Source organism: Amphiura filiformis, chromosome 1 (genome assembly GCF_039555335.1).
Source record: "Amphiura filiformis chromosome 1, Afil_fr2py, whole genome shotgun sequence".
Lineage (NCBI taxonomy): Eukaryota > Metazoa > Echinodermata > Ophiuroidea > Amphilepidida > Amphiuridae > Amphiura > Amphiura filiformis.
This window is the reverse complement of record NC_092628.1, coordinates 4,843,619-4,860,309: the sequence shown is the minus strand read 5'-3', so window position 1 is coordinate 4,860,309 and position 16,691 is coordinate 4,843,619. Positions and strand designations below refer to the sequence as shown.

At 36.3% G+C, this 16,691-nt stretch overlaps 1 protein-coding gene across 1 annotated transcript in view; it reads right to left on the bottom strand.

Moving 5' to 3' along the window:
* Positions 1–14,619, bottom strand: part of LOC140154622 (enteropeptidase-like) — a 31,549-nt gene extending 16,930 nt beyond the window's left edge. Inside the window, exons 1-10 of the mRNA XM_072177193.1 lie at positions 14,480–14,619; positions 13,341–13,457; positions 11,741–11,860; positions 10,847–10,960; positions 10,264–10,506; positions 9,022–9,135; positions 7,430–7,546; positions 6,211–6,561; positions 3,121–3,231; positions 1,772–1,897 (exon numbers count right to left, since the gene is read on the bottom strand). Coding sequence (XP_072033294.1) covers positions 1,772–1,897; positions 3,121–3,231; positions 6,211–6,561; positions 7,430–7,546; positions 9,022–9,135; positions 10,264–10,506; positions 10,847–10,960; positions 11,741–11,860; positions 13,341–13,457; positions 14,480–14,549 — 1,483 coding nt within the window. The 5' untranslated portion in view covers positions 14,550–14,619. The remainder of the gene's footprint in view (positions 1–1,771; positions 1,898–3,120; positions 3,232–6,210; positions 6,562–7,429; positions 7,547–9,021; positions 9,136–10,263; positions 10,507–10,846; positions 10,961–11,740; positions 11,861–13,340; positions 13,458–14,479) is intronic.
* Positions 14,620–16,691: the final 2,072 nt, after the last annotated feature.

Here is a 16,691-nt window from a genome sequence, read left to right as displayed (position 1 = left end):
GGTGGATAAAAGCCTTATTTTTCATAATATTAAATTAAAAACCTGAAAATTGTGCAATTTTTCTGGCAACACTGCTCCCACGTATGAAAATTACTTTATAACAGCACCTGAAAAGGCAACGCTACTGGCAACACTGGTGTTGAATCCAATGCAAATCATATCACACCAAGCACTTAATCCAAATAACAATACTAGAGTGTTGCATAAAATTAACAAGAGAGTTGTCATGTTAAAATCAGCATTTTCCATTGTAAATAAAATCTCAAACGTCAAAAAAATGAGGTTTCTGGCAACACTTAGGCAGAAATACTTGATAGTCATGTACTACAGTTGGTAATGTCTTCATACTAATATCATAAAAATGCATCATCATCCCCTAGGTGGATAAAAGCCCTTATTTTTCATAATATATTGAATTAAAAAACTGAAAATTGTGCCATTTTCCTGGCAACACTGCTCCCACGTATGAAATTTACCAAAACTTTTTTTTCATGATATTACTAGACCAACATCTTATCTACTTACCCTGAGCAGATGATTGTGAGAAAAGTGTTACTTTGGGGGTTACATCAATTTTCCCAACACAAGTTTTGGCATGGCCGAAAATAATGAAAAACACCCCTATTTTACATAATGGTTTCACCCACTTCTGAAAATGATTTGTTTGTGTTTACATGATTTTTATAGAGAGGAAGGCTATCTTATTCACTGTATAAAAGAAGGGTACTGAACATTATTTCCTTCATCCTGAAATCTGACCTGATATTTCTACATTTTGCTACATGGGAAAATGCTGAAAATGCTGAAAATTGGGCAAATTTACATTTTGGCGGTTGCCATGGCAACCAAAGGTGCAGAGGCGACATGAATGTCATTCCTGTTGACTTTGACCCAAGGTGCATCCATGCACAAAGTTTGAAGAAAAATAATTTTTTGAAGTCTGCCAACACTTATTTGATTTATACAGCAGACCAGTCTTAAAATGTTGGGTTATATAAAGGTTATGATAACTTTTAAAACGTTTTGTATGAAAACACACTACAACAATATTTTTAAATGTTTTCAAAAATTGTTATTGTAAACTATTTTTGCAAACATTTTTGCCAAATATTGTGTCAATACTTAAATAACATTATGTTAAAATATTTGAACCCAGCAAACACAGAAATGTTCTTAAAATGTTTTTTCAAAACCTTTTAATATAACATTTAAATGTCGGGTTATATAAAGGTCATGAAAATGTTTTAAAAACGTTATTGAAAATATTTTGGGCAAACATTTTTCGCAGAATAATTTCTCAACCCCAAAATAACATTCTGTTTAGAATGTTTTGTATCAAGTTTTCAAGAATGTTTTTGGAATGTTATTAAAACGTTTTTATACCCTTTATATAACCCGACATGTAAACGTTTTCTGTGAAACATTTTTGTTTGCTGAGCAGTAGATTATAAAAAAATGTTTTTTAAGGTTATGTAAACGTTTTATACTCTTAATATACCCTTTATATAACCCGACATTTAAACGTTTTCTGACAACCTTATATAACCTTTTGGGAATGATGTCGAAAACGTTTTGTATTTGCTGGGAAGCTAACTACCTTGATTAGGCTTTTTAAGCGTCAATATTTCGCCGAAAAAAATATACTGAACTGAACTGAATACATGTTTGTATTTCAGTGTAATTTTGTTTTGTCGAAAGACTGCACGCATATGCATATTTGATAAACCATTGACCTTGTTGTCGAAATGTAAATTAACAGAGCGTAGCTTACATGTAGAACCACAATTTAATTCGTCTTCGTTAAATGGGCAATGCTCTCTGCCATCACACTCCCACCGTCCCGGTATGCAAGATCCATCGAAACATCGAAACCGATCAAGATCACATGCTGGTGCCGCTGCAAATTATTAAGTTGAAACGAAGAGACTTATTAATATTACTTTTGTAAAAGACAATCATAATACCGTGTGCAATAAGTGATTACTTACCATATGGTGCTCCTTAGTTGCTGAGCACAACAGCTGAACTGACAACCACTGCACGGAAGCTGTTATCAGATTTTCTTTATATTGGCCTGGAATCAGTTGAGGACATTTTAACATGATTCCAGAGGAAAGAGGGATGGCGTACACTAAACAAGTAAAGTTGAAATATAATTGGCTGTTAAGCTTTACGGCGGCGATATTATTGCAAGCAGATATTTTAAATAAAGTTTAATATAACATATTTAAGAATAAAACCGTTAGAATTCACCTTTTTGGTAAATCCCATAAGCCTGTGCGAGTACACCTGAGACCTCGTCATTTGACGTCACGCTAATCTGCGCCGATGCGCACATCGTTTATTGAACATCGTTACTGCGCATTGCAAGGCGGCGTGACGTCAAATGACGGGTTCTCAGGTGTACTCGCAAAGGCTTATGGGATTTACCGAAAAGGTGAATAGCCTGGTTTGGAATTAGACATGTTTTGATTATGGTAGATATTAAGACGGGTAATCAATTATTGCTTATTGCACACGGTACATGATATACTGCGTACAATAAAGTATCATTACATTAGATACAGGCGGCGGATGACATGATCGAGCCGGCAACTCGTGAAACCGCCCGGCCGTATGGCATTTTCCATATACTCGGTTAGTTTTGTGGGGTTCATTATCGAACCCCAACGGTTTTAGCTTGTATTTATATTAATTATCAACATAGGCCTATTTGTTTGTGATGTTTCAAGCGTTTTAAAATTTCAAAATAATCCCATTCAATTACACGGTTGACGATAAAAATTTACTGAATTTAGGGAATGCACGTCATACACCACCTGATTAGATAAGAGGCAGTTCCATGAATAAATTAACATTTAATAAGACATTATGTGAGTTTTGCGGGTTTGTTTTTACATTGCTGACATTTCAATTGACTTTCCTTCCAGCACACCAATAATGAACGCAGCGTACAATCTCTTAAACCGTCTTGCCGCTCTATCCTGATCCAAGTATGGAGGGAAAGCGATATGGAGTAGCTCGACCTTTATTGATGTAAATTGCTGTATTTTGCACAAGTTGCATGGAATTGCATGAGGTATAAAACGGTCACATAAATAGTGCATTAGTATAGCTTACAGCAATTGACAAGAATGCCCTCATCACTTCTATCCTGACAGTCATAGAAGCCATCACACAACATTGACTCATCAATCTCTTCAAGTTGATTTCCAGGACACACCACCAAGTCTGAAAATGACAAACAAGTTTAAAAACATTCAAACGAAATTGAACATAATAAAAATTCCCTTTAAAAGGGAAAGCCAGCCTCAATGTAGAAGAGGTCTTGTAATTAGTTTTGGTCAATGTGAAAGGCATTTTTAGGATCACGCTTACATCTACATGACAGTCCACCAAACCATCAACGATGAGAACATGCACACTGAAACAGCAGAAAACATTAATTCCTAATCTCATGTCAACTCTTTTAATTCATTACATGTACTCTAAATTGTTCTGGTCTGTTTGTTTTGTTGTTGTTGTTGTTGTTGTCGTTGGTTTTTTTTTTGTCTTTTCAGCTTTTTACCCACGATATCTCAATTTCCAATTTTGTAATACCAAAACTTACGAACTCAATATCTTCGCTTAGGAATGTCCGATTTCACTGCTTTCGATATATACACTGCCGGTTTGAGTTAACATGTACATTTTATTTTAAAATAACTTAATTAATTCGCAATGTATAGTTTAAGCCTACTATATTATAATAGATAGTGGCCAGCACATTTATAAAGGACTGGTTACTCACTACAATCTTCACTCTTAAACTGTGTTTTTCTGAATGTGCTGATCATGTTGATTGCTAGTCGGAAACTCCTGCGAAGCTATGGACATGGCATCTTACATACTCCATTCTATAACAGTCTGCCTAGTGCCTTGTGTGTTTTCTCTTCAATCATTTTGTTGAATGTAATTTTATGAATCAAATAGTTATGTGTCATTTTATTTATAATAAAGAAGTTATTAAATTAATAAAGTAAGACAATTTATTTATCTATAAGTGCATGTCAAATGGGGTACATTGTTCAATACTACATGCATAAATTATGTCCATATTATAGCTAGGCCCTAAAAACTTTATTTTGCATCGGATTTTTCCCGTTGAAAAGACAAAACTGATGTTTATGATAGCAACCATTTCATCAATAACATTTTGAGTCATTTTTATCCATAAAACGACACAGGATATGATAGATAACTACTTTCACATCAATATGGTCCATATGATCACAGATTGTTGAGAATCTGTGATATGATCCGGGGATACAGGGTGTATCAAAATGATTGGTACCGTCACTTTTCTGTGATTATGGGACAGGACTGCCACATCACAATGTAACATGGAATGCACCTAATTTATAGACAAATAATGTGAACGATTATAAACTGCAAATTGGGGTCATTTTACTGTGATCCGTCGCTGCATTTGGAAGCAGCAGGCTTGTCAATAAACATGAAAACGGATGGGTACCAATCATTTTGATACAGCCTGTATGATGAAGATTTTGATTCTATAGATCTGTTATCAACATGATATCACGCTGTTCAGTGGTCAAGGAGTAAGGACCCCGGTCAAGGACACTGATATGACATCATAGGTGATGTCAGATTTTCTTCTGCTGACCATATGATGCTATATATATTAACTATTATTGTTACATTTAGGCCTTTAAACTTTTAAAGTCATAATTAATTAGTTCAAACATACCTTTGGTAATACTCACTCGTTTTCGTTCGTTGAAACTGCAAAACATACTTACTTTTCCTTACAAATCGAATTAAAATATTTAAAAAAATTCAACCACAAAAAGTTTTAAACAAAAGTCATTCCAATACCAATAAAAAATAATCTCTTGAGCAAACTGACCCCATCCCAGAAATAGGTACCAGCCCGATGGGCTGGCGAAAACGAATATTATAATATTAACAATCCTGTTCAGATTGATGGGACTGATCTCACTCATTTTTTGAGTACCGTCAACCAGAAGATGAAGTTCACAAATTGATTGACAGTACGCCTCCCAAGTCATGTCAATTAGATCCAATGCCGACATGACTTGGTAAGTAGTCCTTGGATGTATTTCTGCCAACCTTCACACAGCTCATTAATTAGTCTTTGCTTTCTGGTTCCTTCCCTTCAACATTCAAGACAGCTGAGATCATTTCCCTCATCTAAACACGCTGCTGTGGAACAACTGTAGGTTTATCTTACGGAGAATAAGTTATATCCTGAGCGCTCATGACAAAGTGCTCATCCCAGGTATCAGCTGTGAAACCGCCTTGATCCAGGGTTTCAATTATCTTCCCCTTTCTGCTAGTAAAAGCGCGTGGTACTTGTTTTGCTCTACGTATATGCCGCTTTCGACACCATAGATAATGGTGTCCTCATCCAGGGACATAAGATAAATTCGGTGTCACATGTGTTGAACCTCAATGGTTTGACTCCTATATACGTGATTGCAAACAAATGGTTAAGATTGGTAGCCGGTCTTCAGATTTGTGCACGATACTTTCACCCAGTCAAAGACATTGTAAAGCGATAGAAGGTTAATGGTATGTTCTATGTTGATAAATCCCAGCTTTATGACACGTAAGATCCCAACGACATTGACATGTCCATCAGTCAGATCCATTTAAGAATTTGTTAAATTTAATAGCATGTTACATTAGTAATATGTTAAGTATGAGGCTTAAATCTATGTATATATGCGTTATTGCGTTTTCTGAATCGTGCATCGTTTCACACAACCTAACTGTCCATTTAACCATTTGGACAGTAGCTCAATTTGCATACTTATGAAAGTTGTTCTAAATATACACATTAAATGACCTTGCTGTAAGTTTTAATACCAATATTCAAGTGTGCTTAACTTATCTTTGCAGGACCACGTCCACTCAATCCATTCAATTTGACATCATTAAAGAGTCCTTGCTTTTAGTTAAAGCCATAGTGTGTAATATCGGGTTTAAATATGAAAACTTTATATTTTAGTACGCCACTGGACATGACAGTCATACAAAAAGTAGAAATTCAAGAAAAAATGAGTACGTCGCTGTGGAGCAAATCACAAATTATTACTTTGATGTATAAGTACCCAAATTAGGAGGGTTATCATATACAAGACTATGCAGGGCGAGCCATGTAGGGTAGTATTAACCAAACATTACCTTCTGCATTTATATTTGTCAAACAAATATGAAAGCCACGTTTTGTTGCACTTCCATCTGTGTAGAATTCAAAATGGAGGGGGATCCCGTCAGCTGGTGACAAAACATCCAAATGAGGCAGGGAATTACCCGCGTATTCCAGACGTCTTCCATTCTGTGGCGTTCCGATGTACAAGTTGTCATAGTCCCATTCCGTAAAGAAGTCTATGAACTGCACTAGTATTCTGCCACCTTCCTGGCATCGCACAGTCCAGAAGCATCGCATGTTATTCATGTAATTATTAGGATAGCCATAAGACGTCAAATTGACCTTGGTATCTCTTGGTATTATGATCTCGGGCTCTGGACAAACTGCATTAAAGAGAATGAAAATGGAACAATAAAACTACAATTTGAGTATTATTATGGTCGATAACATCAAATGCTGGTAATCATGTTTAGTGCCCTATAAAAACAACCAATCTCAACCCCACCCCACCCCCAGACAAAGTTTACTATGAGGCTATACAAGCATGGGATAGTTTCCATGGAAGATGATTACTTTGCAAATACAATGGCGCCTTAATAAATCCCCCATATTTTTATGGTCCATACAACCATCACCAATATTTTCGCATGTATATGGATTTCTAACCAAATTAACCTCATATTTGGCCATGTTAGCTTCAATGTGGCAAAAGTGTTCATTCTTCGCCCGCATTTGTACCATTAACTTATTTTGTCGCCAGAAGGTGCTGAATTCCCTATACTTCCAAAAAATCCCACCATTTCTAAAGGAAATCTTCAATGGCATTTTCGTCGTCTTAGAGGAACATAATAATAAGAAGCACAACGAAAATATGACAATATTTACATTTTGTTTCCAGAACAGAGATCGTTTCGGTCAAACGTAAGCTTTTTCCAATAAGAAAGGGTCCAATGTCCAATGTAAAAGATAGAAGGTAGATCTTATAACAATATAGCGAACTGAAATAATACTCATAGTTTCAAAAGAACTGTCTTAAAAAGACAATGCCACGATAAAGATCATGTTTCAAACGTCTGCATTGATAAGGGCCGAGAATGGTGGTAAATGGAAAAGGTAGATCTAAAACAATATAGCTAACAGAAATGATATTCATAGTTTTAAAAAGTTGAAAATACTAAATGGGCACTGAATGGTATTAATCATTCCGGGTTACCCTGTAGTACCGACCACGCGGTTTGTTCATGCACTTACCTTGTACTTCACAGTTTGGACCAGAGTAACCAGCAGAACAGTGACATTGGTATTCATCATCTCCATCTTCGCAAGTACCTCCATTAAGGCATGGGTCTGGGGTACAGTCGTTGATGTCTGAAAGTATTTTTAGTGATGCGAAATTTAAATTGGATATATTTATTAGCTACCAAAATATTTAGGTTGGGTCAAGTCATTCGGCCTATTCGATTTGATGAGCTGAAGTCACTAAATATTACGCGAGACAGTACTTCTTTATCATGGAGTCATAAGGCATGACTCATTATACTGTTATACAGTGCAACAGAGCATAAATGCCCAAAATTTAAAAGCTATATAATTTACGAACAATATACACTACACTTCAAGAAAATATTACTACAACGGATTATTAGCACATAAGATTCCAAGCAATCAAGTACCAACATGCACAGTTTTGGCCTTATATCATTTTTTAACAAAATGTTATCAAACCTCTACTGTGATTGGCAGCTGGAAGTGGTATCTCTTTGATAGCTGATAATGCCCGCCATTCAGCAGGTCGCTACTTGTGACCTTGTGAGCAACTATCGAAACAGGAATGGCATTTCATTATTGGCCCCATGTTGCAATAACAACTATCGAAACAGGAATGGCATTCCAACATCGGTCCAATATTGCAATGCCAACTATCGAAACAGGAATGGCATTCCAACATCTGGGATGCGGCGGAAGTACCTGATACATATCGTTATGAATACGGCAGACGGCCGAATCCGGATTCGTCTTTTGGTAAATTTATTTTACGAATGCATTGCATTTGAATTGGAGAACAAGGGATCAATGCTGTACATGATAGAGGGCAGCATATCCTTTTTTTAACGGAGACCAGATGATAACAGCATAATAAGTAATCAAAAGAGGGCGGCATACAAGGTTAGTTGACGGTGCATCACAGTACTATCACCGACGGCAACCGTTAAAAAATCGATATGCTGCCCTCTATAGATATAGCATTGATCCCTTGTTCTCGAATTCAAATGTAATGCATGTGTAAAATGAATTTACCAAAAGCCGAATCCGGATTCGGCCGTCTGCCGTATTCATAACGATATATGAGGCTGAATATTACTAAAGTCTAAACACATGTGATACCACGACACCCCCCCCCCCCAAAACCGATTTCTACAATTATCTGAATGGTCATAGTTACCCTTTTTAATGTGAAAAGATGAATAAAACACTGGTCTGACCGTATAACTTTCAATTTTCATGCAATCTCATTGGCATTTATCTGTTAACTTCTAATTATATATGTGACCGTACAGCACGAATGAGCCGTAAATGTCCTCAATTGTATTCTGAGTTACAGTGTAAAATGGGCATGAAGGTCGTATTCATAGGTACCTTAATTTGGTGCTACGTGTACCTCATTTAATGAGATACACGTAGCACCAAATTGAAATACCTATGAATATGACCTTCATGCCCATTTTACACTGTAACTCAGAATACAATTGAGGACATTTACGGCTCATTCGTGCTGTACGGTCACATATGTACTAATAATTGACATTAAAGCATACAGCTGCTTACAAGTATACTTCGCTTACTTTGTTCACAGAGTGATCCTGTATACCCTTGCGGACACAGACATACAAATGTATTAATTGAATCTTGACAGCTTGCTCCATTCCAGCAGGGTTCTGTGGCACACTCATCAATATCTGTCAAAACAACAACGGTAATCATACTTCATTAAAAATTATATCTGATATTGTTGCATCTTCGGCGTAATGTAATAGTTGCATAAATGAAAATCGAAAGAGGTCTACAAATCAAAGATTTTAAACACACACGTGTATTGACATTATATTAAAAAGAATAACAGTTGTAGAATTTCCGATCATCACAAATAATTGTTTATTTTGCAATTCGCATCACTCAACTAAACGCTTAAAAAAAATGGAAACTTTCAAAAACGATTGTATATTAGAAATTTTTGAAATCTGTCTACATATGGTTTCATATCAGTGCAAAACATTGTTCTTTCCTGTAAACAATGACACCTCGTTTGTGACGATAACTTATTTCACGGCTGAGTAACTTTCTTTGAAAGACATTGAGGTCTCAAAGAAAATGTGCCAAACTGACCATTGTCTGTACTCATCTCATTACTTTGAATGAATGAATGCGTGGGTTAATGCAGGAATAAAAGAATGAAAAAATGTTGTTTGCAGTATATCATTTTGAATGAAAAGTGCTAGGATGGGATTAACAGTTCTACAGGTGGATTCAAATGGATCAACGCAAGTCAATCTCTCTTGCTGGTCACTTCTTCATAGTGGTCATTTGCAAGAAAGTTCAAATCAACCATGGTTCGATTATCAGATCTGGATATTAAAGGCTCGAGCTTGAGGCTGGAATACCTTAGCGGCAACTTTTGTTTCCCGCAGTATGATCCCCAAGCTAAAAGTTTCGTCAGACCGGAGATGTCAAAGACAGACCCAGAAGTTGCCGCCCAAGAAAAACAACAGCTGCAGAAAACCGGTACATCAGCCTGCCAGCACTTCGAAATTCCTTACTCATGTTTACTGATACAAATGGCGCAGACAATGGCATATTTGGCACATTTTGTTTGAGATCTCCTTGTCTTTTAAAAGGAAGTTAGTCAACCATAGAATAACTAATGGTGACAAATTTTGTGTCACTTTTGAAAGGAAAGAACAACGTTTGTATTGATATGAAACAATATGCAAATAGATTTCAAATATTCTTGATATATAGCCGTTTTGGAAAGTTTCCAAAGTTTTTCTGAAGAGTTTAGTAATGAACGATTATGAATAATAACTTACAGTCAATAGTGTGGCAGGTATCATTTGATTCGTCACTTCCATCAAAACAATCTTCGAAATCATCACATAACCACGAGTTGGGCACACAACCACCGCTTAAACATTGAAACTGTATGCTTGGGGTACAAGTACAACCGGACTCATCACTGTTGTCATTACAGTCAGGAATATAGTCACATCGGTAACTTTCCAACACACAGCCAACGCCATCATCACACAGAAATTCATTTTCTTCACAAGTAACTTTTGAAAAGGAAAAACAGACCAAAAAAAGATTACTGTTTCATTTCTCACATAAATAAATTTCTCACAAATATATTTAAAAAATAGGTGTGGTACACAGTTATATTAATCATGTCCGTGGGTAAAATGTACTCTGCAGCAGCTACTGTAGTAACTACTTACACCTAGATGTTGGAATATAAAGCTTGTTATTGATAAAACTGTTGAGATCCCTATTTATCTCTATTTAGGAGCTGTTATTTTAAAAATATGTTCGTCTTCTGATTCTAGAACTGGATATTTCAAGATGCACTTCACCCTTTCAGATATATGAATTAATAATCAATATCCGTTGACTCACTTGATTGACAGTTAATTCCAGTCCATCCTCTTTGACAAACACAGCTATACTGATTCGATTCGTCAACGCATTTGCCGCCATTTAAACATGGTCGAGACATGCACTCATTAATTTCTACAAACAAACAACAAAATTCACATGGGAGTTTATGTATGGAGGATACGGTTTTTAAAAGTTTATGCGATTTCATCTTTACCATCAGTCATTGTCGAAGGTTTGCACCTGATTATATTTCGTTACATTTTAAGAAGTAGCCTGTATACATTCCATTCACTTAACACTGTAAAGAGATTTTTTAGTTTAACACTTCGACTAAATCCATAATGCATATTAAGTTCCATTTTTCAATCATGGTTGAGGTCTCATGTCTTCTAACTGTATCCTAATATTTGATACAAATGATTTTTATTTTTTGGTTTTTTTTTCTTTGCATATTCACCCTGTTCACAATTGGTTCCCGTATAACCTGGAATACACTGACAGGAGTATTCTAGAATTCCGCCTTCACATGTCCCTCCATTTTGACAAGGTTCTGACGAACAGTCATCAATATCTTGAAAAGTAATGGACGTAAAATTACTAGTTACTACATAATACATGTAGAGCGCTTGCAATTTCAAACTATATCTATTCAAAAACAAATATCTATCCAAATTCGAAGCGAGGTTGCGTATTTAGCCAAGATTTTGCACGTACGAAATGAACGCAGTACAGGCTGTATCATTTTGACACAGCCTGTACACCTGATCCGTGAACTTTATCTTTTTTTTAAAGACACTGCTTGATAAAATTGCTGTGTGCGTATTTTTAAGGTTTTGATTGTTTTAAGAGTAAGTTAGACTGGATAACGATTGTGGACCTTTAAATAACCTACAAAATTACTGTGAGACTCACCCCGTTCGCAATTAACTCCAGTCCAACCTGGCGCACAGGTACAAGTATACGACCCTATTCTGTCATTACAGGTTGCTCCGTTAATGCAAGGACTAGATAAGCATTGATTAACATCAGCAACTGAAATATAAACAAAACCATACTCGACATAATATTACTTCTTCTTTTTAGCGTGTCCACGGCACAAGATTAAATGTGTTTCAGCCAGTGCTGCACACATTTTTCAGCATTCTCATTGTAAACTGCTAAGTCAGCAGTTGTGCATGTTTGCTCCAGTTGAGGGCAACACAGTAAGTGATCCATTGTTTGTGGTTCTGTTCCACAATCGCTGGTTACATCTGTGTGCTTTCGATATCCCCATTTGCTGAGGTTGACTTTACATCTTCCTACACCAGACCTTAACCTATTAAGGCATTTCCATTCAACCCAAGTTGCATCTGCACCAGGTGGTAGTTCTTCGCCAACATGAATATTCAAAATTGGTGGGTGATTTGTAGATCTCTCCTCCCATTTTGCTACTCTTTTACTGAGTTTGACGAATTACTGAGTTTGACGAATTACTGAGTTTGACGAATTGGTAAGGCTAAACACTTTTACAGTTTACATTATTTTGAAAAACAGACTTTTGCGATATGAAGAACAAGTTTGTCCGCACCCCAATAAAACATCAAATTTGGTTTTTTGTTTACGTTGTGGGTGTCCAAATAAGTTCATTAATTTCAAAAGCACTGAAAGCTCACTCTGAGCTAAATATTTTTATTCCAACACAATACAATAATTGTAACATAAGGATTTTGTCCTATCATCTGTCTAAAGATCATATGCCTGTAATCGTGAATCTGAAAAAGTACCTATTATACCTCAAGAAATCAAACAGTATTATGAACATCTCAAATAATGACCTAATTAGCCACACATCTGCGGTCATCTAGTCTACATAATATGGTGACAATAATATACGATGCTAGTTCGGTGCTGATAACTTTTTACTGCACTTATGTGGAGTCTTTGTGTTTGATTTTGTTATCATGTGTGAGACAAGTTTTGCCGTGAAATACTATAGTTCTTGTATTTCTTTATTTTCAATGTGTACCCCTACAAAATCCTACCGAGCTAATTTGTTTTACTGTGTAGACTACTATTAAGAAGAGGTCGTTTTTGTATTTCTTTTACTGTCAGTGTAGACCTACATTGGAATTCTGTTACTGCGTTGTCCTACAGGGGAGAAGATTCAACAGTAGCCCTATTTTTAGTGACTGTGTGGTTGTACGGGGTACTTTCATTCTTTACGGAGAGGGGACTTATTCCCCAGACTCCTTCAGCAACTAAAATCCTCTAATGGTTCAACATGCAAAGACTTGAGAGCAATCAAGTCCAAACTCTATGCATTTACGAACCGCAAAAGACTGGTGATCTCATAGTATTACTAATATCGTAACCTATGTGTAACAAAGGGAAGGCTGAACATATGTGCTTTCTTTGTAGCTATCTGACCATTGTCAAATTAGACGACGGAAACTGAACCTTATACCACAAAGGCATTTTGCACTTTGAATTTAGATGAGCGTGAATTTTCAGTAGAGCTGCTTATTTTTCTTACCCGTTCCACATCTTCTTCCAGTCCATCCTCGTCGACAAATACACCTGTACTGGCCTCGGCTTTTATCCACACAACGTCCTTGATTAAGGCATGGTTGAGACCGACACTGGTTTACATCTAATGAAAACAAAAGGATAAATTTAAAAGAATCTGTACTCAACATTTGAAACGGATATTATTGTTGTGATAGATAGGGTTGGAATCATAAGCAATGGGAATGGGCTTAATGTCTGGGTATGTACCATTTAACTTTGTTGCAGTTCAGTAGAACGGTAAAATACTTTATGGTCAGGAATTCGAAATTATTTAAAGTAGTTTTGCTCAAAGACTCATTTTATAAAGTCAATAGCGCAAGACGTCGGCACCACTTCTCGTGGAGAGTGAAAATGCTTGGTGCTGAAGTGGTGCTAAAGAATAAGCTAGATTCTTTTCTATTATACTATTATACAGTATACAGCATATGGTGGTATGGTTCAATGTTAGACAACGATCATGACGATAGGCCTCCTTGATAATGGCATGCAATATGACCACACTCACATAGGCCTCCTTGTTTAGGCATTCATTATTATCACACTTACATTTTCAGTTGATTACAGTAGACACCAAACTTTTTTACCCTTTTATAACGATCCTGTTACAAAGGTTGACTTGCTTTTTGCACCCTAAATTTAGTGATCCCGAGGGTTTTACAGGGACCTTAAGCTGGTTACTGGATTCCATAACGTGAATGTACTTCGCGCAATGATATGGAACATGGACACCTCACTGGCATTACGGTAATGTTTGCATCTCCTTAAAGGAATATGTTTGCCCGCAGTAACACCCGTAGGATAAGGCAGGGAATTTGACTTACTGGGGGTGTTTTGTTTTTGTTTTAAATCATCGCCCTCTGGTGAGGAAAAGTGATTAGCAGCAAAGAGATTTCCCCACCCAACCCTGAATAAAGGAAAACATCTAAAGTGGAAATGTATTACAGTTTGGGGGTGAACCCTCCTATCCCTCACCCAAATATTGAACAGGGGGCCCTTCAAAAATCTATGGAGGTCACTCCTAAATGGTTGCCAGACAATCAGTACTGACTATAACCATTGAAAAAATAAGAAATCCTGTTTAATTTATAAAAGTAACGTACAAACCTTGTGCTCGAGTAACTGCCTGTGTTGCGAGTAAGCTTAGTGTTACTAACAGCACTACTCCTGCGTCCATCACCACGTTCAACCTCGACCACCTCTATTATTACTCCAAAAACTGTTCCGGGTTACCTATGAAAGTTATACTACAGGAGCATATTTAAAATATCATAGATTTAATCAGAAATAAATATATATTAAGTGTTATTAAATATTAATATATTATAGACCTTTTCCACCATATCATCATATTTCAAATTTCGCGTTGCTTCCTCGCGTCCGCTTAATTCTTAACATTCCCTCCTCTTGGGTCAAGTAAAAACAATCAGATTCGACCCTCAAGACCCAACGTAAATATTGAACAGTGTACTTCGCATGCGCGTATTTTTTTTGGGGGGGGGGGTTGGGGCGCCAGCCCCCCCGGGGTCCAAGTAGGGGGCGGCAAAAACGAAGGGGCGGTGGAAGAAGAAGGGGCGGCAAAAACAGGGGCGGCAAAAACGAAGGGGCGGCAAAACGAATTAGCAAAGAAAAAAGGGCGCACAAAATTGAAAAAGCGTAAAAAAATTTGAAAAAAGGTTGCTTTTAGGGCGCTAGCGCCTAAATTCCGGATGTACACAAACTCCACATGCAAAAGTATAGGCGAGAATGACAGGTCGCAAGGAAAACTGTTTTTCCAAAATAGTGGCAAATATTGCAATTGGTTAAATAATTTGACCCGAGAGATAAACTGTTAATTTGCATTTTCCATTACGGAAAAAGATTAACACCAGATATGCTAGATATAACTGATTTACAAACTTATATTTCATTGTTTCCGTGCTAAATGGGTGTGCCAATTGGGCATATCGATGACGTAATGGAATTCTTACGAGCATGAGGTCAGAACTGTGTAGTCAAGAAAAATATTTCCCCTTCACCCCCCCCCAGTACCGCCACTATACATAAACCTGACCCTAATTTTAACTCTAATTTTGCACGTATAAGATACAATCTTACACGTGTAAGATGCAACCTTACACGTTTAACCTTACACGTTTGTCTAACGCGTTTTTTGGACCACTTTGGTCATTCATAAGATATACACGGCACAGTGCTGAATACACAAAATTGCTGTTCTGAGTAAACGGCGTTTGAAAATCTTGAAAATCTTTGAAAGTACCATTCCATTTGTCCGTCTAAAATTTAAAACATCCGTGAGCACTCATTTTTGAAATATAATAGAAGTGAATGTGCACTAATTATTTACAATACTTACATGTCCTAATACATTCGATATATCCCTGAAAATGGGTATCTACAGCTATATTCGGCTTTATGCTAGATCTAAAAAGTATCTACCGGTGCACAAAGAGTTGTAATCGGGGTCGAATACGCATTCAACCATGAGTAAACTATGGCACTCATCCTTGACTTTTAGGTAAAAAATCACTGTTTCCAGTGAGGCTATATTCTAAACTTAAGTTATACTTAATCAACCCTGTAATAATTACCAGAACTTTTGACCTTTTTTGTTACAATCCTGCTTAACTGCAATACTGCCTTTTTTACTTTGCATGGGTGGACTTTGAACCATTGTTGCAAATTTTCTGACGAAAAAACACATAATTTTCTTATTGGACTATACTTACATTGCTATTTTGTATAAAATACTTACAAAACAACATGTGAGGTTTAGTTAAAATGACGGTTAATTAAAGAAAAATTTATACACATCGTGTTAAATGATCAATAAATCAATTGCTCACTTACACTGTAATAATTTGGCACATGTACGTACAACGCCATCTTTGTTATTGTATGGTAATTTCAATTTTATTATATTGGCGGGTTGTTTTACTTATATAACAACAACTTGCCGGTTTGAATAGCAATTTTACAGCTTCAGTACAAGAATTTTGGTACAAGAAAAATGGATATCAGTTCTTAAACTATACTAAACTACAGATGTATCGACAATATTAGTAACTTGAAAGTAATACTAAACAAAACGGTCCATACAAACAACCAAAACTGTAATAAAACTGTAACTTGATGTTTTCATCTTAAGAAAATAGATGTGTTTAAAAAACAGAAACATTTTTGATACAGTTTAGGTCAGAAGTATTATTAGATCAAATACCTTAATATCCTATCAATGTCGATATTTGCACATATTTATTTAGAGAAAATGTGTCAGCAAAATAATTCTTGAGCATAATCAACAGTCGACTGTCGAATG